At 44.7% G+C, this 25,613-nt stretch overlaps 1 protein-coding gene across 2 annotated transcripts in view; it reads right to left on the bottom strand.

The window, feature by feature from the left end:
- Positions 1–123: 123 nt before the first annotated feature.
- LOC144121695 (uncharacterized) overlaps positions 124–25,613 on the bottom strand; it is a 42,400-nt gene continuing 16,910 nt past the window's right edge. The window contains exons 1-5 of one of the 2 annotated variants that reach the window (XM_077655043.1): positions 20,700–20,957; positions 12,152–12,222; positions 9,387–9,488; positions 6,257–6,389; positions 124–3,962 (exon numbers count right to left, since the gene is read on the bottom strand). In XM_077655043.1, coding sequence (XP_077511169.1) covers positions 814–3,962; positions 6,257–6,389; positions 9,387–9,419 — 3,315 coding nt within the window. In that variant the 5' untranslated portion in view covers positions 9,420–9,488; positions 12,152–12,222; positions 20,700–20,957 and the 3' untranslated portion in view covers positions 124–813. Of the gene's footprint in view, positions 3,963–6,256; positions 6,390–9,386; positions 9,489–12,151; positions 12,223–20,699; positions 23,748–25,613 lie in introns of those variants that run through there. The other variant, XM_077655044.1, reaches the window with a different exon arrangement.

Here is a 25,613-nt window from a genome sequence, read left to right as displayed (position 1 = left end):
CTGCAGTGGGCGAAGTGAGCATGATGACGGTGTTGATAAAATTTTCCTATCGTTGTTTAGACGGCATACGATGGTTAATGCGTGGCCGCTCTGCAAAAATTGACACAAAAATGAGCACACAAGTTTTTTTATCTTTATTCAAATTTAACAGAGTTCAATGTAACTTAATATCGCTAGCAAAAAAAAAACCTTATGCGATCATCGCAGACAGGGGCTTGGCTGTGGAGCTAATAAAATAAGAGTTCCGGCCTCAGGCCAGAGCTTTGTCCTTAAGATATTCTCAGAAAAACCTAGTTCCTACAGATCTTACTTCTCGAATAAAACTGAACTTTTTTTATGCTATTGCGCTAAGTGTGTGCCATTGATAATAGGAAATTTCTATTGCGAGAGATATACTATTTTTCAGATGCGTCCAAACAAAGCATTTGGTTATTTGGGCAATGTCGCTTTGACATTATTGTGGTAAATTTCCTTGGCCACAGTACGGCATGGGTCCGCATGTAGCACCAATATGACATACTATACGGGTGAATATCCACATCGGAGAGCACTAGTAATGCCCACCTAAAATTTGCTTTCACACCGACCGGGGCAAGTAGCTTTTCCTTTTAGTATGTTGCATCATGCTTAGGAATTATGGGTCATTTTTGCAATCGCATCGCCTCAAACAAAAAGAGTGGGTAATTCAGTTTGCGGTCGATTTTTCGAAAGCGGCCTCGCTAATATAAAATGTAATACTGGCCACCTTATTCGTCTCTGCTGGTTATATAAAATAATGTTTTTATGAAGTAGTGGTCATAGTTTCCGGTGCAATCACGCCAACAAAGAAGGGTACGCGATTTTGTTTCGGATGGTAGACAATACCGAAGGAGCTCTTGGATAGCTCTCCGCTTTGGTAAATTTGTTTAGCACCTGTCGTGCATAAATACGATGCCATGGCCACACACGAAAGACTGAGGTCTCGCCTTTAGGTTTTGCAGCCCTAAGGTACGCTCCTCGCGGAACAACAGCTTTCCCATGATAAATGTGGAGGTGTTGTCCATTTACCGGATGCTGCCTTTGCCAATGTGACCATAGCCCTTGGCCCTTGCTCACAGGCGGATGGACAAAGGGAGGCTTTTGGTTCCGCGAAATTAGTCTGGCAGTAAGCATTGCTGAACTAAATAATCTCCTGAAATCATTTCTCTTCAGAAGGCTTGGATTCATTGCGGGGGTACGGCCACTTGATTGAGATGTTTGTAATGCATTTTTGAATGGCAGCGTTAGGAAATAATTCGGCTGCCAATGAATTCCTTTGCACAAGAGATACTCTGATGTTAGAGGATACCATACAGGAACTTTCTGCAGCACCTCAAACTTTTTCAATCGAAGTAGGAATGTTGAAAATGGAATCATTGCCAACCAAGTACTTCTCCCCTCACCTCTACCGAGGTTCCTAGATGTCGAAAATATTCTATTATATTTGTTGGTGATTTTTCTAGGTTGATTAGAAGCCCGGGCACCGATGGCTTGCGGGAATTCTTGAGAAATGGACGGCCACCCTTGCCAAGGCAGAGTCCCAGAAAGCCTTGTTGCAGGTCTGAAAGACGAGGAACCTCTGAATCCAGGCTGCACGTATCCTCGCCACATTCGTTGTTCTTCGGATCGCCCCAATCCTGGATGTCCGATTCGGATTCGTGAAGGAATGTTTTCTCTCCTGATATTAGAGGGCGCGTTCTTTGTGGGAGTTTTTTCAAACGAGAACGAAGCTGGTTTTCTGACATCAGGCTTTGAGAACGTTGGAGTGGTGCCTGGACGTGCGAGAGGGGCGTTCCTTACAGACTCCGGTTTTGCAGTAGGTGTTGGAGTAGCATTACTTCTCAAACCGGCGCCCAAAGAAGATTCTGGGAGCGGCTTTTCAGTAATCATTGGCATTGTTAAAGGAGTGCGCGCGCTTTGTTTTTTATTAGATGCGAATGCTTCTGGAACAGCGGGAGATGCTGTTTCCGCCTCCGGCTTTCCCAGAATCCTTGGCGGTGTCATAGGAGTGGGTACACTTGGTGGTATACTCGGTGCGAGTGCTGGTAATTCGGCTTTGTCTTCTGTAACAGCGGGAGGTGGTATTTCTGGTGCCGGCTTTTCAGCAATCTTTGGAGGTGTCATAGGAGTGAGTGAACTTGGTGGTATACTGGGTGCGAGTGCTGGTAATACGGTTTTGTCTTCTGGAACAGCGGGAGGTGCTATTTCGGGCACCGTGTTTTCAGCAATCTTTGGCGGTGTCATAGGAGTGGGTGCACTTGGTGGCATGCTGGGTGCGAGTGCTGGCAATACGGTTTTGTCTTCTGGAACAGCGGGAGGTGCTATTTCGGGCACCGGCTTTTCAGCAATCTTTGGCGGTGTGATAGCAGTGGGCGCACTTGGTGGTCTACTAGGTGCGAGCGCTGGTAATTCGGTTTTGGCTTCTGGAACGGAGGGAGGTGCTTTTTCGGGCACCGGCTCTTCTGGAATATTTGGTAGTGACACAGCAGTGGGTGCACTTGCGCGTCTACTGGGTGCGAGTGCTGGTAATTCAGTTTTGTCTTCTGGAACAGCGGGAGGTGCTATTTCGGGCACCGGTTTTTCAGAAATCTTTGGCCGTGTCATAGGAGTGGGTGCACCTTGTGGTTTACTAGGTGGGAGGGCTGGTAATTCGGTTTTCGCTTCTCGAACAACGGGAGGCGTTATTTCGACAACTGGCTTTTCAGGAATAATTGGTGTCAAAGGAGTGAGTACACTTTGCGGTCTATTAGGTGGGTGTGCTGGTAATCCGGTTTCCGCTTGTGGAACAGCGGGAGGTGCTATTTTGGGCACGGGCTTTTCAGTAATCTTTGGTATGGTGAGATTAGTGGATCCTCCGCGTGGTTTATTAGGTGGAAGCGTTGTTAATTCGGATTTTGCATCTGGAACAGCGGGACGTGGTGTTCGGATAGTTTCATTTGTTTTCTTAGGAGCTCTGGCCCGAGTAACTGGCCCTAACGCTGGTGTCTTCGGAACAACAAGCACGTTTTCGCTTTCTTCTTTTCGCTTCATCTCCGAGATGCCTTCCAGAGGCTTTCTGATTGTTTTCTTGGGAATGTTTTCTGTTTCAGGAATTGAGCTGGCGTTGAATTTATGGTCGGTTTTACTAATAACAGCTGGCTTAGCACCAGGCCTATTAATCTCAGCCGCTTCTCGTAATTTTCCACGTTCTGAAGTAACGACAGGGGGTTTCACGACAAGGGGGTTTCCCCTGGAAACACCAGCTTCCCTGACTCCGAAGGCGTTCCCCGCGGCTCCATGTGTGCCATTACCAGTTTTTGCTTCAAATGTCCTTCTTCCTACTTCCCTTTCTCGGTATCCGCGAACAGGGTGCCTATCCACTTTTGTCGAAGCTCGCCTTGGTGTTTCGCCATTAGGCGAAAGGAAGGAAGATCCTGATATTTTATCGACTTTCGGCTTGCTGTAGATTCCTGGTGTTGGTCCTCTAGTACCTCCGTTGAAAGAGCCTAACGTGCCTACCTTTCCCGACTTCTCTAGCTCTCTTTTGTCTTCTTTGTGTTCGTCAAGCCGTAGCGTGTCTTTCACGCGATCTGTGGCGTTCTGAAGCCGTTCTTTCAAAAAGGTGGCAACCGTGGCGGCCGCTGTTGTTACTTTTTCCGCCAGCTCCTCTCGCCTTCGGTGGCGTTCCTCTCTTTTTTCCGCCAAGTACTCCCGTAGACGCTCCCGCCTACGTTCGAGCCTTTCCCTGGAATCAATAATTCGTCTTCGAAGATCCCCATGCTTATTTCTTTTTTTGTGGCTTGCTCTTGAACTGTGCTTTTCTCTTTTCTTTTTGTTTCGGCTACTGGAGGAGGAGCTTTCTTCCGACGACGAGTCTTCGAAACTTCCCAATAATCTCTCTTTTTCGTGTTCGATTTTGGAACGTAGGCTTTCAAATATCTGCCTCTTGAATTTGCGGAGCGTTCCTGCGGAAGGGAAAGAGAAACAGAATGGAACAACAATTTCTGTCACGTGTGCCTCTGAAATTCAGTAAGTACTGCTAATGATGGTGCAATACACTGTGGAAAAAAGGTTCTAAGCGCTTGCCTAAATCATGTTCTAGACATAGGCCCAGCAGCATGAACAACACTACCTATTCTCATTGCGATCACAAAGCCACCAGCGGAGCTTTGTTAAACGGCATGGTACTTAATGCGACTTGATGCTATCATCTCTTTGCGCGCCATAAGAAATCTACAACATACAAAGCATGAATTCGAGAAATGCCCCCTCTTACAATATCAGAAGATGTAGTGTCGAATGGCGCCGTTATTACCATTGTTATGAGGAATCACAAAAAAAGAGAAAAAAATACGTTTTCAAGCAATAATCAAATAAAAAATGCTGTCTCTCTTTGAAAAAGATAATGATAGTCTGTGCGAGAGGTGTGCCTTTCTTCGTAACTGTTGTGAGCATAGGGGGTGCAAAGTTGGCTAATAGAATGTAAGCACATAGATGAAGTTTCACTTGTTTTGAAAGGTTTCTTGCATAGTTCTTGCATCACTCTTTCGCACATGAACGGTAGACAGCAACAACCACACACCTTCTCATCACCAGTAAATGTGGTTTGAAACTTAATACTTTCGTGCAGCTATGCCATCAGCCAGAACTGAAAAATCGCTGCCAAGTTCTAACGTTACTCCGAATTCTTACTATAAGAGGTCCCCAACCACGACTGTAAGGAGGCCAGTCAACACGCTCAACTGTTAGTACCACTCGCCGTAAATATATCGCAGGAAATTGCATTGTCCTTTCTAAAGGCCTTCAGACAAGATGACAGCAAGAAAAATGTGCGTTCCTGTAATAGAGCTTGCTTTTTCGTTCGCCTTGCGCAATCATAAAGTAGCTTGAGAACGTGTCTGCCCACGGGACAGATAGCGGCTCACGAATTACGCTAAACAGTTTTAAAAGTTTCACAAATCTTCGCCTGTTTGAGGAATAATGCACGGTGTGCAATGAAGTCAGTATAATTTTGTGGATTACGAAGAAAGAAGATTCTCAGTTCTCTCAGAAGAGACTGTTAGCAAAGACGCTTTTTGAGAATGCAAGCAGGTAGAAGCGGGTGAAACGTTCAGGAGAATCCTCCTAGGTGGAGTAGAGCTTGTAATAAGGTAGTAATTACTCACTGGCATCCACCCAAGCGCAGCCATACGGCCACAGAGGAAAGCCATACAGGTTTCTTACAGAAACCCATAGGCGTCGCGAGAGTCCGTGAACTGACGCATTGAAGGATACGCGTTTCTGCGCGCAAGCATTGATCATCGCGACATTGCCTGTTCCGTATACCAGTCTGTTATCGTGGCTATCGAATTAGGTTTAATAGCGTAGGCGCAAAGGGAATCGTTCAGGCAGAGACTGCACTATACGAGTACCTCTCAGCACAAAATTCCGCAACTCTACGCAATCCATACAGCCTATCCCTAGGCCTCAACATGAGAAAAGTTTGGTTCACGGTCAAATGTCGCGCATACGTTTACTAGTAGCAACACTGAACTTTTGCACTGTTTCTGTGCTTTCAAAGTATCTTTTGTGATGAAGTGGCTCACAAGCCGCTTTTATAATTCTAAAAATTTTAATACGACACAATAATTTCTGTTTTAAAGCCCATTTTAAACTTCGAAGATATATTGAGTGCTGCAACCAAATTTACCCGCACCAGATAACACACACTGTCAATAACATTTCACGCGGTGGCTCAGTGGTTAGGATGCTCTGCTACTTAGCCGGAGTACCCTGGTTCGAACCCGGCTGCGGCGGCCGCATTTCAATGGAGGCGAAACCCAAAAGGCACCCGTGTGCGTGCCGTGCCTTGTCAGTGCACGTTAAAGATCCCCAGGCGGTCAAAATTTTTGCGGGCCCTCGAACTACTGCATCTATTTTTTTTTACTTTCTTCTCTCACTCCCTCCTTTATCCCTTCCCGTGCGGCACGGTACAGGTGTTCGCCAAGATGTGAGACAGATATTGTGCCATTCTCTTTCTTCAACAACCATTTATTTTTTTTTTTGCATTTGACTGAGCCTGTACCAAACCTAGTGACGTCAACTAACTCGTGTACTTTTAGTTTCTCCAAATAAGAACTTGGAATTTCGAGCGGAAGAGTGAAAAGACAACCGGTTGAAAAATGCTGCTTATGCCCTTCAAAGTTGTTCCTAAGTTACCCTATGTATTTTTCTTCTTCAGTTACTGATGAACCTCCTCTCTTGCATGTAGTAGGCTTACTTGAGTGCGAGTGTCTTCTGAAGCGGCGAAGTACTTGTTGCATTTCATTGAAGTCCTGCTGGTTGTTGAACTCCTGGGCATTGGAACGTATTGCATAACATCTGCCACTAAAGCAAATACCTCGTCCGGGGTCCTAAGTAGAGAAATAAAACATGAATGCAAAACTTTTCTACAATACATTCATGTCTCCACAGAACATTTAGCAACGAAAAAATGTAAAGGCAAAGGAAGACGCAATCTGGCTGTTTCTGGTCTCATTTCGCCAGTACTTTCCAATGAAGAGTGCTTTTGATGCGATATGAGTGTACCTATTAATGATTCTTCTAAGTAGCCGTAATTCCTCGTGTCCGCATCGTGCTACTGTCACGGCAAAGTACACCGGTGTAGCTTCCATGGTGTAGAAAGATCACAGCGCGAGAAAGGTTCCCATGAGTTGTAATATAACTGGCGCGCAGAACTGTGCTGTTGCATAGCCGCGATGGAGCATCAAAATGGCATTAGGGCTAGCAAAAAAGAAGTTTTTTTGCACTGTGCTAAAGTACAAGTGTACTTGCTGATGCGCTGATGAGCAACGTGACATGCGGGTCATAGTTCATTGCTTAAATTTTCGAAGTTACAGTTTTCGAAATATCATCGAGAAAATAAGAAAAGATTTTCATGATTTAATCTGTAAAGAAATAGGTAAAAATAACATTGTCTTTACACTTTTTATTTATCTTCAAAAAGCGTTTGATACTATTAACCATAATTTACTATTAGCTAAACTCCATCATTTTGGTTTCAGAGGTCCTTACATGTCATTTTTTAAGAGCTATTTTACTGATCGAGAGCAATGTGTTCGAATAGGCGAATCATATATTACAATGTTACACGTTTCTATTGGTGTTCCTCAGGGGTCAGTTTTAGGACCCTTATTATTAAATATTTACGTCAATGACATGACCGATCTTCCTTTAAGCTCTCAGATTTTTTTTATATGCAGATGACTCTGCTCTGGTCATACCAAGTGAAACCTATGAAGAAGCATGCGGCAGGGTGCAACGGGATGTTCATTTTTTGATAGAATGGTTCAACGCTAATAAGATTTATACTAATATCTCAAAAACCTGCCTTCTTTGTTTTCATAGTCCAAACAAAAAACTTCGAACATGCTCTAATATATATATTCATGATAAGAAATGTGCATGCTGTTCATGCCAACCTTTGGAACTTATATTGAGCTTCAAGTATATTGGCATGACATTTGACGAAACTCTGTCATAGAACTTTCATATTCAAGAGCTAGCCAAACGTTTGCGCCTGGTGTATGCTTATATGTATGCCCTACGATCTATTTGCGATGTGTCGGTTAGAAAAATATTTATAAGGGGTTAGGAGAATCCATATTGTGATATGGAATAACAATTTATGGAACCGAATCATTATATAAACTTAACATATTAAGCCGCGTACTGTACAGAATTGCATCTATTCTCGCCTACAGAACCAGCTCTCATGATAAAGCAGTAATAGCTAGTATGGAACATTTTGAGATGCTACCTGTACACAAGCAATTTATTTTTGACATATTGCGCAAACATTTCTTCCACAGCGTCTTTAAAATCGATAACTTTAAAGTACGGTCTTTCCGTCAGTCGGAAAAATACGTCATACCACGAATTTACACTAATTATGGAAAAAAACCCGCAGTCATTATGTTCCTTATTACTTCAATAAGATGCAAAACACCCCGTGCATTGATGGATTAAAACAACTTAACAAGTTTCTTCGATCATGGTTGAATAGTAATATTGAGTGACAAATTTTTAATCTGTTTTTTCCATGTTCTCAGCGTTGCCATTTCGTGCATGAAAGTGATAACGGTGGAATGCTTTTTTGTACTCCACGTTTTTTGTACATGTGTTCGCCTCGCATCGCGGAAGCAATTTCTGGGTCTGTCTGGTTCGAGCTCTTTTGTGTTTTTGAGTTTCTATTTTATTGCATCGCGGAAGCAATTTTTGAGTCTGTCTTGCTCGAGCTCTTTTTTTGTTTTGTTCACTGCTGAGTCATGTACTTCACACCCCGGCTGCCCAGCCACGCACACAAGCGATAACGCTTACGCGGGCTGGAGCATGTACTTGCGAATTGAAGTGAATAAAAGTTATTATTATTATTATTATTATTATTATTATTATTATTATTATTATTATTATTATTATTATTATTATTATTATTATTATTATTATTATTATTATTATTATTATTACTTAGAACTTTTCTTCAAGCCATGTCAACCTCATAAGAATATACGAATGTTCGTATTCGGGCATTATGCAACAAGCACAGACTTGGTCCAATTTTAAATTTGTCACCTTCTTTTCACAAGACCCAATTCATCGCTTCTACCCTTGAATTCTTGTACGAAAGGTTCGTTCTACCGAGGGAGACTAAAATAGGAGTTCAGCTGTGAACTTCTAGGAATGCTTACCTACAAACTTTTGTTGGCTCAAATCGACAGGGCACGACTCCGTATCTCTTTGTCGTCAGCTATACGCTACGCAATAATGCCTTTTGTTGGGAGGTTGAAATGACCACAGTCCAGGCAGATTTGCGGATGGATCATTGCACAAAAGAATGATTGTTTTGCAGATAGTGAAACGAACGAAGAATAGTTCCGCGACTGCGCTATAGTAAAAACCAGTGCTCGCCACCTTAATGTGCTAGGTCTAAACGGGAAACCGGCAAACCTATTTTCAAATTTCAAAAGAGTAAACACGGGCGAAGACAAGAAAATAGAAAAAGTACGCTCGGCTGGCAAATCAAAATAAAAGACGAACAATTGGTACGAAGATTATGCAACAAATATCAACTACTACACGAGACCTCACTGATAAAGCGCTGCGGACTTGCAGAGAAGAGTGATTAGAATTTTTTAGTAGTCTTACTTGACCTAAAATATCTGCCCAGAAGGATGATTATCAGGGCGGTTGTATACCGCACACTGCACTACAAAACAAGCATGCCACAAACAGACACTAAATGTAGCGTAATTTACGCTAATGTACTCATATTCAGGCTCCTGCCTTCGGAAGGTTCAGTCAATTCTTAGGAAACAAGCATAAAAGCTGTTGCTTCACTGCCAAAAACGTACCCAGCAGGGGCTGCCATCTTGTTCTCGTTGCATTATTTTGTAGGCCACACGACTTCTGGAGTAAAGTACGCATGGATAGTAGCAGGGTGTCCTTCTGGTGGACTGAAAAGATTTGCGTGATTCCATTTGGCTTTGTTATATTGCTAGCAAAGTAGTCCCCGCGGTTTAAAAAAAGAATAGAATTCACGGGGAGCCGCTACGAGAGATATGAACAAATACCGCTGGAAAATACGGGCGAAAAAATACGGGTACAAATACAGGTGCTACGAGCTTAACATGAAATATTCATGCATTCAGAGCTGCATGCTGTGTTCTTTCCAGCATTGAAATAACATGGCCACATCCCTAAACTAAAGCGCTTTACATCACTGCACGTTTTTTGCTTGGTAGCGTTAGCGTGCTTAAGTTCCAGCAAAAAATACGAGATGTAATTGCAAGTTGTACCCAAGTGAGCGGGTATTGGGTCTTTTGCACGCATAACACAGCGACAGTCCGGGTGGAATGAGGGAATGCAGTTTCCTGCATACTGTGCTAAAAAAGCAAGACTGCGACTCCCGGAGCACTCCACTACGGCACCTTTTCCTTCCTTCCTTTCTTTCACTACATCCTTTATCCCTTCCCTTACGGCGCGCTTCAGGCATCCGCTGATAAGTAAGACAGATGCTGCGCAATTTCCTTTCCCCTAAAAATCAATTTTCATTTCAATTAAATACAGAAGGCTCAGTCTAACGCATGAAAATGGCTAATTTCTCTGCCGCGCGGAACAAATTTCACTCTGCGTAGTCGTCGAGCATAAAACTCGCTGTAGAAAAGGCGATTATCCGAATTCTTAGCATGAAAAGAACACAAATCTTTCTAAATAGTCACTACAGGAGGTACCCTTATTAGGCTCCGTATTATCAAATAGGGGCCTCCTAGAATACAAAATTTTGGTCTAAAACTAAGAGTTTGTGCGCAGCCGGCGAGTGTAGCGCACGAACTGCTCGGCTAAAAAAACTAAGACTGCTCCCGTGCACAGACTCACACAACCGCTGGAATGCTTTACCGAAGTATTTAAAGCAACAATACAGGCAGTGTAAACATTAAGATTGTACGTTGTCTGTGGATTTTAGGCGAGGAGGCCATGATCTGAGTTTCTGCGTTGCTGATGTTTGGACCTATGCGTTTGTTTCAAAAACCTTTCAGTACATTTCTGAACAGGCCAAACGGCATTTGTGCTCATAGCAAGCATTTTATACGTATAATAAGAGCAGTAATCATGCGGCGGCTGGTCAAAACTAAGGCTGCATTTATTCAGAAATATGAACAGTGAAATATTTTTGTATGCAGAAAGGCAGACAAGTTGTTTCGGGTACATAGACATTTATAGCCCCTTATACAGCGTGTTCAAAATTAGACTTTACTGATTTTTTTTAGAAATCCAAGACGCCGTATGCTAATGCCGCTTTTTAATTTTGATAATGCGGCCGGGCGGTCAAAAAGTGGGGTAATAATTGTGCCCGTGAATTCAGGAATTAATAAAAACCTGAATAATGAACTTTTTATTGGCTGAAGCTAGCGTGCATGTGTATACTGAGAACTTAGAGGCAGTTGCCTTTGAGCGCTGTTCAATTTTTTTTACAATTTTAGTAACCCGCCGTGTCGTGAGATGCGCACGTCTAAAATTTTGTCCCAGTTCATCTGTCTCCGCATGCGACACAGCGGCTCTCAGCGTGAAGCACCTCTCACGTGTAACGCAGTTGTTGCGTATGGCACTCTGCCTTGCAAGAGTGTGCAGCTAGCGACGACGCGAGTTTTCGTTCTGGACTAGCGTTTTCCTTCTTGGTGATCGAAACGGATGAATGTCTGTTGACTCGGCGATAAGGAAGAGTTATTTGGTTTGGTTTATGAGGGTTTAACGTCCCAAAGCGACTCAGGATATGAGGGACGCCTTAGTGAAGGGCTCCGGAAATTCCGACCACCTGGGGTTCTTTAACGTGCACTGACATCGCACAGCACACGGGCCTCTAGAATTTCGCCTACATCGAAATTCGACCGCCGCGGCCGGGACCGAACCCGCGTCTTTCGGGCCAGCAGCCGAGCGCCATAACCACTCAGCCACCGCGGCGGCTAGGAAGAGTTATTTCTTTACGGGATCGCATCTACAGCCGGAAGAAAGACGGGTCGCCGCTCGCTGCACACCCTTCCAAGGCGGAGTGCCATACACAACAGCTGCGTCACACGAGGCAGGTGCTTCACGCTGAGAGCCGCTGTGTCGCGTGCGTAATAAGACTGACTGGTACGAAATTTTACACGTGCGCATATCAGAACACCGGCGCGTTACTAAAATTGTACAGATTAGCATAGCCCTCAAAAGCAACTGCCTCCACGCTCTCTATTTAAACATGCACGCTAACTTTCACCAATAAAATTTAATTAGTGAATTTTAGTTATTTACTGAATTTATGGGGAAATATTTACCCCAATTTGTGCCCTCCTGCTCGCATTATCCACATGCAAAAGCGGCATCAGCGTAAGGCATTTCACATTCTTTTTTAAAATCAATAAAGTCTATTTTTCAACACGCTTTAAAGGCCTCGTTGTGGGCTATTAAAATGGTTGATAGCGCCTGTGTCTCACACCCCTTTGTCTCATCCTGTCTTTGCGCAGTTTCACTTTTGGCGCTTTTCTGTCATCTACACTTCCCGCTTTATTGTACAAATACATTGTGCAAGATTTTCTCGGGATAATTCACTGTCTTGGGCTATTCAAGGAAGAGATCTTACCACAGCCGGTGGCCATATTCGTTGACAAGCTTCCTGGCGCAGTTGAAATTGTCTTGATGCATGAGAACTAGCTAAATTATAAAAGGAGAGAGAAAAAACTTAAATAGTAAGCAGACATAGCAATATTATGGGTTTTTACTTTTGCAACTGACTGTCACATTTGCTAAGAAAAAAAAGGTCCTAATTTTTCAACTTATATAGAGCAAAGTTATGGCACCCACTTGGACATTTCTATATGCCAGATCTATTTTCATTGACAAACCTCGCGAACATCGCTGAAACCGCCTTGCAAGACAAAGATTTTTCGAGGGGATTCTGGCCGTGTCTCTGGTGCTTGCCGTAACATACCGAGCAAGCGCCTACCGAAAATTTGAACATAATCATGAAATATTAAGGAATGGACAGTTGTTTGATACAGGAGTCAACATCCAGAACGGCACATGGTGAAGTAGGCCGCTACATGATTCGACGACCGATCATTAACTTCTATTTGTCGGCCACTGATGGGGGGGGGGGGGGGATGCATGGTACAGCGTAGAAACAGCAGATGAGATAGGGGAAAGACTTTGGGGTTTATTGAAAGGTATGAAAAACTCGGCAATTAAAACACGGCTAATCTTTTTCACTGACTCTCTAGAACACTACCGACTCCGAACAAAACTTCGGGGACATTTAAGGTCCGCCTTTAAGGGTACGACGCGACAGCGGTTCCCCTTGTCCACGCAGACGCGGGCACTGTTTACTCTTTCACAGTCACAATTATTATGCGTAAGACCACGCGATGTACATATAAAGCCCCATTTTAACCAAACCGTACGAACGTGTCTGCGCGACAGAGCGGTAGCGTGTCTGACTCGCAACCCGAGGGCCCGAGAGTCACGTGTTTCCGATGCTCCGCTGGTGTGGCTGCCGCCATCTATGGGAGCCTGTTGCAACTGACTTGTCCTATGTTTTCGGCTACATCGCCGCCACGGGGCCTTTACGCCTTCGAGTAAAAACATGAAGTCCAAGCACTCGTCGGTAAAGGCGCCGCGGTCCTCGGGCCGGATGAACATTATATACCCGCTGGGCGCTGATGGAGCGTTCTGTATACTCGCTACCGTCCAGGCAAGTGGTAATGCCGCAGCCCTAGAATAATTCCTCTTTCTCACCTTACGATACTGCCACCCGCACTCTGGACACGATTCTCAGGACACCTTCCCGCGACAGATGCCGTCGATTCCTTTGGAAACTGCTTGACCTTGAGCTTGGACCCGTCGTCTGAATGATCTCATTTCCGCGTTCACGCTTCTCCCCCACCCCCACGATCAGCTTCGCAAGGATTCCGAACAGTGAGCACTAGATGTGTCATCATAGTGTTTTTGAATGTCTCCGGGCTGCGGGACATAATCCCATGGACGCTTGCTCGGTTTTTAGGAAAATTCAAATTCTCAAGAAAGGGGAGGGGGGGGGGGCGCTAATTTGAGGATGGCCGGATGCTCGGTAATTTACGGTAAGTTATGTCACTTGCAGCTGGGAATGAAAAACTAACAAAAATCACTTAAGAGTACGCTTTGGAGATTTTATCTCCTCCCCCCCCCCCCCCTCCCCGGTCCTAAAAAAGCGGTAAGGTATTGACGTAGAAAAAGTGTGCACACTTGCGAAAGCATACGTTTAGCCTGCCTGGATCAAGGTTTTGCTGTGCTGGGTTGTCGGCACGACTGGCGACGATATTAGACTCAGGTTAAGCTCGGATCGAGTTGAAGCTTATCTAATCTGTTCGCCCCACAGATGGAAGTTGATGAAGAGGACGATGTGCAATGCACAACGCGCGAGACTCTGTTGCAGTTTACATCAGGTGCGACCAGCTGATGCAACAGCAGAGTGACATCGTGCAGAGCACAGGTAGATTATCTGTGCGCGCCGCCGCGGGTTTGAATCTGCCACTTTTATCCACTTTTTAGGGGACGTTTAGTTTGGAAAGGGGATTACATTCATCCCTATTTGCTGGTATGGTCTCTTTGGCGGCATAATTGCCTGCAAGAATGCGATTTCTTTGCTGGTGGCATTTTCCCGTTTGGAAAGTTTCAACGCACTTTTTCGTTACGTGCTTCGTCTTCTCACAGACGAGTCCAGCGTTACTTGTCCTTACTTCTGAGGTTCATGGGCGGGAATGGGAGATTACGCGAAGTTCGGTCTTCTTGAGGAGCTTGTAAAAGGAAATTATAGCATGTCTTGTCAAAGGTTTGTAGAGACTGAGAGGCAGAGAAATGGGAAGACAGGAAGGGTAACTAGGTGATTATTGATTTTCAATCCTAGAGGTCGGGGCGCCTTAGTTGCTTTCTCCTTGAACGAAAATAAAGGGGGCCTAGGGTGTGTGCTTTTCTTAGAGGACGAGAATCTAAACGCCGTAGCGCTTCATCCGGAAACGACAGGAATGCACGTGATTCTGTTAGGGTGGGTATTTAATACTTCATCATTAACATTTCCATCATCGCAAATTAGTTTCGAGAAAAGGAAAGGCGCAGTAACCGTTTAGCTTCTCAGTGGACGCCTCAGCTGCGCCGTGAGGGATGGAAGGGAGGTGCGAATGAAAGAAGAAATATAGGAAGAGGTGCTCCAGAAGTGGAGGGCTCTGTGTAATTTCAACCACGGGGGATCTTTAACGTGCACTTACATCCCACATCACATGCGTGCGTTTTGCGTTTTGCCTGCATTGACACGCGGTCGCCGCAGCCAGGATCGAACCTAGGAACTCCATCTCTGCATCCGAATTCTCTAACCACTGAGCCATCACGGCGGGTAGGGAACAGATAATGGAGGTATCGAAGGTCTGTTTTTAGGAAGGAAAAAAACCAATGACTCTCACTTCTCGGCTGACAACTCAACTGCGCAGTGGAGATGAAAAAATTGAAGAGCACGGTTGCGCAATAATTAGTGAGGTTATTATGTGGAAAACCCAATATCTGTGGCGGTTTATAGGCTGAGCGTAGAGGGTGAAAACTTAGTGTCCACCACAGAAAAGGAATATTTGTGGCTACTGGAGTTCTGGTTTCAACTAAGTGAACATGAAAACAAATTAATTGCTAAATCGAAACTTCAATACCCAGCGATGTGAGAGAATTGAGCTCTTCAACACAAATAGGTCACAAAGTCGTAATCGAAATGCGAACACATAATAGCATTGATTGTCGGCCGCTCTGTATTTCACGAGGACGTTATTCTTTCAGAGAAAGGAAGGAAACCTTCTCATGAATGTTCTAGGTGCAAAGAGATCTTTCGTTCAAAATACTATAAAAGGTTACAGAGAATGGTCACTAGATTCGAATCAGTGCAAAGCAAAGGCTTGTGCCACGTAGAAGGCGACAATGAGCGGACAGTGCCGCGGGACAGAGCGCTACCACTAAGTCAGAGGACATCATCATCATCCTGCTTCTCGGGTATACAATGGGAAGTAGATGCTTTTACTGGGATCTGAACCTCCGCATCAGTCCTTTCGCACCGAAAGGTGCCGCAGAGAGGTGTCCATCCGTTTCTATTGCGCGAATGCGCTGATAGCTCCCAGAAAGGCTTCATCGTCGTCTTTTTTCGGTGATGCGTGAACTGGTTATAGTAGTATATGCGCTCTGAATTGTACACCACGCTGGCGTCGGGATCTTGTAGACGCAAGGACCAGTGAGCGAGGCAGCATTATCGGTTCTTTAGATCTGCATAACAGCACAACGTGAGATGGTCGCCGACAGCCTTGAATGATGATCAACACACGTGAGAAATTTCTACCTAGCACAGATTATTGTTACCACTCCTTTTCCTTCGTCGAGTAGCTGCCCTCTGCCTTCTGTAGAGAACTGCCTCCCAGCCTGTTCTGTTATGAACAGTCGTGTTACGACAAGCTGTGCACTCTGTTTGGACATGTATAAGTAGTGCAGTGCTAAATGAAGAAAAAAGTAAATAAGCTAAACAAACCTGAAATAACTCACGACACGCAATGCGACGTTGACCCGTGTGGCCTATAATGGCACGATAACGCGATCAATGGGGTCAACAGAAGTTTCCAGAGCTCTGCATCTCTCATCCATTTTCATTTAGAACGGTTTTTAAAAACGAATAACGACATAAGGGAGCGAGATATTGAATGTGCTTTTTGAAAATTGTTTCAATGCAACGGTTTGTGGTTTATTACATTGTATTTGTTCTCTTACAAAGCGCTGTTATGTGCAGCGTTGTTTAGAAGGCGGGAGCCATTTTTTGTTGATATTTCTAAACAAAAACAGCTTCAAACATATCATGTACTCTTTTAAGCTGTTTCTAATTGCTTGTGATGTTTGCTTTTTACGCGCCAAAGCTGTGCTCTGTACGAGGAGGCACGCTAGGGTAGAAAGTGCGGCAATAATGGAGACAATTTCTTCATAAAGCCCTGAATATTCAGTCGGTAGTTCTGGGACTTCTCCTCATCGAAATGCGGCCATTGTGTGGCCTGGCCTCTACACCTCAAGTCGTTATCGGCGATGAACATCCGAAGCCACCGAGCCATCATGGCGGATATGCATACATGTATTTCAATACTGTATCTACTAGGAGTCTTGCATGAGTTTACTGTGCTAGCCAATAATTACCATCCGTTCCATTGAGAAGGCTGGCACATTTTTGCTATGAAACTGTACTTGAAATAGCTGAGATAAAACTACAGCGACTTGCCTGTTATCCAAGCGATGGCGGCTAACAAATATGGCAAAAATGTCGAAGACCCCAAGGCAATGTTCATACCGTGCATGTCGCTATTGTCTCACTAAGAAAGGAGGGATGCATAAGGGGGCGACAACAGTCCTCCACAGCCGACATTGAGAGGAGACATTTCTTTGGACATGCGTGGGGCAGGTGAGCATTGTTTCACTGCAGCTGAGCTCCTCAAATAAGAATAGCAGTGTATGTACATGTAGCAAAGGCATGTCTCCTGTATGTTGCTCGGAGGTACCGTTGTACCAAGGGCCTTATTTTTATAACTTGTCGTAGGTTTGACCAACATATATTTTTTCGTCATTGCGTCATTCTTCCCTTGGGTGGTCGCTCAGCGAGGGATGTTGGAGCTTACAGGAGATAACCTTTGATGTCATCTATTTTATTCGTCTATAGGGTATCTTCTACGGCTCTGGTACCGGATGCGTTTTTTTTAGCTTTTGCCAGAGGACACATTGTTCACATTAGCTATAAAAACGCGCGAAATCTTGCCCCATTATCTAGACTAATTTTACATCGCCACTTATAACGCACGATAAATGATTGTGGCGCAATGCCTTGAAATTATGCACATTTTTCGCTTGATTTAAGGCTAGATTACACCCCCCCAGTGCGTAGTGCGTTATGCGTACCATTGCTCTAAAGCGGGGTTCTTATGCGGAGCACGCAAACTCAAGTCAACCATAATTCAGAGTACATTAAACTATTGTAGGAAGACGAGAACCAATGCTACATGACACCATTGTCGTAGTTTTCTCGACAATTTATAAAACGGAAAAGTTGACTTCAGACATTGCGAGAAAACATTTCACCACTTGTGCGATAGACTGCGGGTACAATAGGAAAATTTAATTCCAATTCAGGACCCCATACACTTAATAAAACAGGCTATGCGCACTAAAAAAAAATGGCATGTGGTTTAGCATTCATGAGCGCGAAATATTGTGCGAAAGCAGTTTCGTAGCGATAGCTACATTACGGTAGCATTTCGAGCCTTCAGCGTGGCGGTGGCACGTGACGGTGGCGGCGCTGCCACGGCCATGCGGGAACGTGGTTCGTCTCGTGGTGCGGAGCAGCTGTTGCTGCCGGTGGCAAGTTCCACACGGCTAGCTGTAGCTATCGCGTCACTCTAGGTTTAACCAGAGCTAAACGACCGCCAATTTTTTTTTTTTGCAGGTGGACACCACCGCCACGTACCTTAAAGCGCGATTGAGATGCCTAGTGACCCAGGAAGTCAGTTATGCACGTTTTAAACTTTTTCATCGTCAATGCTAATTCGCCAAATGTTTGCCGGCAGCCTCTGCTCCAGTGCCGAATTCCTACACCAATGTCTTAACACCAAAGCGTATTGCTGTTTTGCCATGCTTCTGCCACAGCGTTGTCCACGCCAACACATGCACCGCACATCTTTGTGTTACTACAGCCACATAGCTTAAAGGGCGATTATTAGCTGGATACTAGCATTAGTTGATGAAGAAGGCGATTTGCAATGCACAACGCGATAATGTGTTGCAGTTAAATATGACACGTGTTCGGCCGCGGCGATAGCCTAGTGCTCTCGCTCTGTGACCAGCGAAGCTGATCTGTTCGCGCCGCCGCGAGTTCGAATGTTAACAACGGATTTATGTTTTATTTATTTATATTTCATGGCACAAATCCACAAACAACTCAAGTTCTTGCTCGGTGTTCACCCATCCGAATAGGGCTTTCGTACTAATGTCGTCGACTGTTACTGGAAATTCTTGCATGCACGAAGCAGTACGATAACGCTGCACAGTGAGGCAGAGTCGCCAGCGGAGACGAAGTGACAAAGTAACATACAGGAAAAAAGAGGGCACTCCCACAGGTCGTAGCAGCCGACTTAGTGCACAGCGCATTAGCGAATCCGGAACACATACCGGCCTCAGAAATGGCCGTTTCGCTTAAATCTCAGAGGCTGCACTTTCGCTTTCGGTTTTGTTTTCAACCGCATTGCGTTATTTTGTGCTGGCGCGCGCACTATTGCATTCTTAATTTATTCCTGGCAGCGACCACAGCTCGGAGCTACTGCTCTACCGCTCTGAATCACGTAGAAGAATGTCATGCAGAAGAATAACGACAAAATGGCACCAGATGCTGATCAGTGAGGTAGGCTTTAAGTGTACATTCAAAGTGGCGAACTTGTACAAAAAAAGGCCGCCACCGTTGAAGTAACGAGCGTTAGACGTTTGGTTTACTAGACGAAGAAAGCGAAGAAGAACGTGCCCGTTGTCCAGTTAAACCCCCTCAAGATACGTCCGAAACGGAACTTGATTCGTTTGGGGGGTCAAGGTGAGCCTAGAATTCGGCATTGCGGTGTGATATGGTAACGCTTCAATTAGTAATTACATGTATACAATGTTTATCTATTATTTAAGTGTGGTTTTATTTCTATACCACAACCCATAGGGCTTTATTTGCTTACCAAATTCGGTACACAACTGGCCACAGATGGCGCTGTGATCTCGGGGTGGTAGCAGACCCTATGAAATCTCGAAACGTGATGAGTAAGAGCTAACGCAATTAAAACAGTCGAACATTTCTGAACAGTCAAGAGCAGCACAAACAAGCGTGCGCAAAAAGTCTAAAGCGATAATATAGAAACCTTGTTCACATGAATTTTGTCAAAGAAGACGACATACCCAAGCCATATTTTACTGTTCATGAAAACAGACAATTATATGTATATACAAGGTATCCCACTAACATGCGCCAAAACTTTAAATAAAACTGTTCTTCTCTGTAGAAAATAAGAAAATTATATGATTTATCTTGACTATCTCCGGCGATTTTTTCGTTCCGCGAGCTTGCTTAATTAGTCGACATTAATTATTTAAGTCTTCTAATATGGCTAGCAATGCTTCAATGTGAATAATAAAGTTTTAAAGCCCCGCGAAAATTGTCAGTTCCAGGTGGTTGCTACAAAGATGATTTAGAGCAGCGCGTTTTATTATTTATACTTCGCGGGCTTTCGTTTTTCTTAAATAAATTGAGCTGCGCTAATGCTAATTGATTGCAACCGCCTGGAACGGACTGTTTTCGCGGTGTTCTATAGCTTTATTATTAACATCCAAGCATTTCTAGCCATATTAGAAAAGTTAAAGAATGTCGACAAATTAACTAAGCTCGCGGAACGAAAAAATGCCAGGGGATAGTCCAGATAAAACCTAACAACATCTTCTCAGGCTGCAAAGCAGAAACAGATAACCGATATCAAACTTGGCTCAAGCTACAAACAATAAAACGGGTATGCCGGTACAATAGCGACCATAAAATGGTGATATGTACAATAGTGATGTGTTTACATCTTTAAAAAATGTTCCCTGTAAAGTACCAAACACAACTGAAAATGTATGCCAGACAGTTTACCATATCCAGCTGAGGAAACATTGCAGTGGTGTGAGATGCTTTATACAGTGGACCGAAGAAACTATCTCGTCAAACATTTTCAGGGCTCTCTTGGATGAAACAGTCGAATTGCAATACAATTTACCAGGAGCAAATGCGGCTTTCAGTAGCATAAAGTGCTTGTGCTACTGTGCTCTTTCCAGAGATGTCCCATATAAAGAATTAGGCCCTAAACTTGTCAAGTTGCAAACCAGAAACAGAGCACTGAAATCGAACTTTGTCCAGCTTGCGATTAAAGAAACGAGTATGCCAGCACAAACGTATGCGACAGCGAGACATATAGCCAGATATTTGCGTGCACACCGTACCGCACAAAACAATACTTAACTGTGGACTCACAAAGAAACAATGGTCGCCGCACCATACCAGTACTCCTGGTCACAAAACACGCGCTTACAACACTTACGGGGTGAAAATCAGCATGCGGAGCCCGCAGCAAAAAGCGACCGGCGACACTGTTGACTTGTCACTCGCTCAATCAGTCACTGCTGTTGCTCCCTCGCTAGCCGAGACGCTGCTGTTGACGTAATCGCGGCCGTAGCCGCAGCGTTAGCCACTCCGAGCCAAGACCATGCGCTTTTTTTTATTTATTTGTGCGTGCAGCGTCATCTGGCGGAACCGGCACAACGCCGAACTGGGCCGCGAAAGGACCCCATTGTCCACTCATTACCTTTATGTTAGTATGGAAGTGACGCTTTTCCTCAAGATGTGACACGTCAAGATGTGACGTCAAGATGTGACACCAATCCTCCTATTAACGCTAGCTGTCTTAGCTTCGTTCTTTGCTTTTTGGCGTACGTTATCTTGTCTGCATCCACCCGCATGCACCCGCTTGCGCGACCTTCGTCGTCGTCAGATGCAGCACGCTCAAACACGGTTACGTGATCAAGCCAAGTAGACAGCCCTTGTACCCCGCCTCGTGTCAACTTCGTCGTCGTCAGTTCAAGGAGTCGCGTCAAGAGCAGTGCGATGGACGATAATGAACAGCTTCGTTGCGAAGCCCGTGCTCGTAACGCCGGGCGGAAGCGCTAAGCCAAGTGCGAAAACCTTATGGTGCATAAGGGCCGTCTACAATCGTTCCGTAGTGCCTAAGACGGGAACGCAAGGCGTAACTACTGCCTCTGGATGAACTGCGAAAATGCGAAAGCCGTGATAACTCCGACGTTCGAGCTGGGCACATGGCGCCTAAAACGCGGGAACGCCAACCCTGTAGTGCGGGATCAGAAAGTGGCTGAGAGACTCGAGATGAGGAAGCTCCATGCGGTACCAGCTTTAGTACGAGCCCGGGAAGCTCAAGTCGCAATCCTAGGCGACAGTTTTGAGCGGTAGTTCTAGCCAACGCAACAGTCGCTCACCAACCCATGCCTGAATTGACCTTGGTGTAACCTTGAAAAGCACTTCATAGCAACAGATTCGCCTAGACAGATTGACAGATTCGCCTTAGCTGAGGCCTTGGCGGCCTCCGAATTCTGCCCGGCTCATTTTAAAAAAATTTTCCCGGCCTTCAATTGTTAAGTTGTTTGGTACAGTAGTGCTTCCACAATGTAAGTGGGTCTTATGATGTGTTCTCGGTAGTACGTAAGCACTGCAAGTTGCGAAGAACCAATGCATGCTATGCTTCTTGTGCAGTGAATAGGAGAGAATATGCCTGGTTTTAGTGCTTCAGCCACACGAAAGCCCTCTTTTATTACCTTCCTGCGCAGGGAAATGACAGCTTTCTTGCATGGCTCCCACCATTTCGACCACAGTCTCGTTTTCTTCCAGAGTCACTCGCAGGCTGCCCCTGAAACCACGCGGACTTCAAACATGTGAGTAGTCGAACGGCTTATTAGCATAAAATGCCTAGCTGCCAAGATCCTGTCAACAATAAAAAAAGATTGATTCTGAATTCAGAGATTTGGCTTTCGTTTCAATTTCCCACGATATACCAGCGTTTTTTTTTTAGCTGACGAGTTTATTACGTTCACGCACATCTTGGTTTACTGGTATTGCCTTGCAAGCAACTGAAATTTATTGAGCCCATTCAGCGGAGTAAATGAAATTTATTCGAGGGAGGAACCGTTACCTCTTGTTATCTCTAATATTTTTCAAACCCATGTGCCCGTTTTTTTTCATGCTAATAACCGAAAGTGCCGTGCCTTTACACCCCGAGAGTGCAATCTTCAGCTAAATCACCTGTCACGAATCGCCCACGTGCATTAACGTTATATACTAATGTATCCTTCAATGGATGATTTTCATGAAGTTCTGAAGATTTCCATGTCTTTCCCTTAATCAGCTATGTGCAATCGTAAGTTCGTTAATTCTAGGACTTCCAATCACTATATTTTTTACATTTTTTCTCTGGTTTCCAAATATGTATACATTGACGACTCTTTCCCAGAAATAACTTTGGTAGTAATGAAGTGTTTAACTCAAGTCAGACTTTTTGTGGAGCAGTAGCTGCATGTTACAGAAAGCAGAAGCGCCCAAACGAACAAACCTGAAAGAGTGAAAAGGCAAAAAGGTCTACAAAAAGTTCATCAAGAAGTTCTACTTGAATGCCTTTCTTGTACAGTGATTGGGCCCTTGGTATATGTGTCCTCTCCTACGGCACAAGCGTCTGCCCTAGTCGCCATCACATGGCCTTCCTCCTACCTCAGACATTTTACGTTCTGCAACAAAAAGGACTTGGTACCCGGTGAAACCATTGCTTTGTTTGGCGCCGTGCGGCCTAGCTAAGGCCACTTAAAATGAATGTGCATTATTTTAGTCGGAAGTTTTAAGATAAGCGCGACTCCTTTATGACAGTTTGCATTTTGTATCTCTCGTGGAAGACTTCGAGTGTATCGCCGAGATGTTCCAGGCATAGAAGAAACCTGCTGCTCAGGCTTATAATTCCGGTGGTGCAACTCAACACGCCTGAGGGGAATTACAAGAAGGAAAACAGTAATCACTTTTCCTTGTCACTGTTGCGTTTCTTTGTGTTGGCGCTTCTTCATTCGGTGTTTCTTTGTTCTTAAGAGCCAGTAAAAAAATTATTCGGTTTCTTGTGCACGCTGTAAAACTGGTATTAGAAGTCTGCAGCGGCCGGGAAACGTGTTTGACTGAGATCTTCGTCATATGTCTGTCCATCTCCTCCTGGAAAGCTACCATGTCCGTAACCTGTTCCGGCTGTAGGCATGCGCTTTGCATTCATATTGATATCCGACTGTTCGTTTTCGTCTTCGTCTTCTTCCTTGCTTCCACTCTTCAGTATCGCCTCTACATCTATGGGTCTCAGTGGTTCCAACTCTTGCTCTTCTTCATTGCCTGCCAAGCTTTCCTTCAATTTCCTCACTCCACGAATGGCTGTCGTCGTTATGGCTCTTGCCATCAAAGCAGCCCTGACGAGGGCACGCCGTACGCGAACGTTTGCAGGACTGGAAAGTGGTACTTGCGAGCTGCTTTTTCCAAGACCATGCACCTCTCCTTCCTGCAAGCACAGCGGATCAAGAATGCGTTAGATTTAGAGCTTTGCAGTGGTGTCTATAATTTTCTTATCCTTAGTGTGTGATTCAGAATGCTGGAAGTTGTAACTGAACCACGCGTTCATTGGCGCGTTAAATAAATGCGTCAAAAATGGTTTTAAGGCTTAGTAGAAAATTAAAAAACGATGCCATTGTTGATGAATAATGTACATGAGAAATTAAGCACCCACCGCATTAACAGTATCTTTCCCGTTGGGTAACTATTCTCTCTATGTGTTCAAGAAACGTTTTTGAAAAAAGTTGTTTTGAGCACATACGCAAAAAAAGTTTTTTATTCCTTTCGCAAGGAAAATGCGACTACAGCTTTCACAGAACCACTTACTGCGTAGAATATCAAAAATATTTAAAACAAATCTTTTGCGTAAAGTAAGTCGACGGTTACTGCAAGAGAGATATATTGAGAAAACAGCCCTTGTGACTCCAATTTCATTTAAAAAAAAACGCTTCTTTGTCGATTTCGGACCTCTAAAAGTCTATCTTTTTAGATGCCACAGCGCAGGTAAAATACCTTGCTATGGAAATTAATTGAGCCAAGAATTTGCGACAAACCACGTCCTAAGAATTTGCGTCTTACGTAAAGGCAGGCAGTGCCGCAGGGATAAAATAGCGCATGCCGACAAGAGACTTGAAATGTCACGGGTGCACTTGAGGCTCGAATGCTTACTGTTGCAGAAGCTGTCTATCAGCCGTCTCCCTGCTTTCCTTGGCATTACGCTTACGACAAATGGATCAAAAACCGTCTTCTAGTCATAGGTGTATCGAGTCTCAATAAATCTTGTACTGCACGTTATATGTCTACCACGGAAGAACTGATAGTGCAATGCGGTGCGCTTGGTGCCGCAAGCAGAAAATCAGGAGGCAGTATTTTGAAGTGCAGAAAATGCAATCGAAGCATTCTTCCCGTTGAGACGGTTACTGTTCAGGCCAAACGCCTTCTGGAAGTTACCGTATTTTATCCAAGTAGTTGGCTTTATCTTAGGGGTATGCGAATAATAATTTTTCAGAGCCGAATCAAATACGAGTCAGTTAGCTCTCCACCGAATTGAATACGAATCAAGCAGTTATAGAAAAGAAACGAAGACGAATTGAACCTTTTAAGGAAATGGCACTATGTGAAAGAATTTTCGTAAAAACGAAAAATTCTGCGAGGCAGCTCAGCATTACTGATAGTGCTGTGGTGCAGCACTAAAACTTCTGGAGCGTAGCTGTCGCCGTCAGAACCAAGAAAACTCATCTCCACCCGGGGTGCGCAATGTGAAGTCAGTAGATGAATTCTATGACAGTGATGACATAAGTAAAAAAGTCACATTTCGCTATTGATGACGGCACCGAATAAACAGCGTCACATCTCAGTTGAGAAGAGTGGCTGGAGCTGCGTGTGAACCATGGACTCCGATATGGGCATCCAGGCCACGTTGGTTAAGCCTTCCCGAGCTCCACATGGCTCAGTTTTGGAGGCCATGTACGATGATCACTGTTGAAGGAGAGCTTAGGAGTGGGCCTCACGATCCTAGCTGCGTGGCAAAAACTGGCCGGAAGTCACGTGTTTTCGCGAGAAGTACTGGATATGTTTGGCCGACGGCGCAGCCGACAGTAACGTTAGAGGCGCAGCGGCGTCGTCTACCGCACCGGCGCCTCTGACAGCCGCCAATGCCCTGGCGCGTCGCGATATTGTTTGCTCTGCATGCAAAACGCGCTGAGACGGTGGTCAACTAATGAGGGAGAGCCCTCACGTCCGACATCAAGAACTGGGACGAAACGGCCCCTCCTAAATACATTTTTTCCTCCGCAAGAATGGACCTCACCGCGGA

Source organism: Amblyomma americanum, chromosome 2 (assembly GCF_052857255.1).
Source record: "Amblyomma americanum isolate KBUSLIRL-KWMA chromosome 2, ASM5285725v1, whole genome shotgun sequence".
In the NCBI taxonomy this organism is placed as follows: domain Eukaryota; kingdom Metazoa; phylum Arthropoda; class Arachnida; order Ixodida; family Ixodidae; genus Amblyomma; species Amblyomma americanum.
Note: the sequence above shows the minus strand (reverse complement) of the source record. Positions and strands in the feature narration are given on the sequence as shown.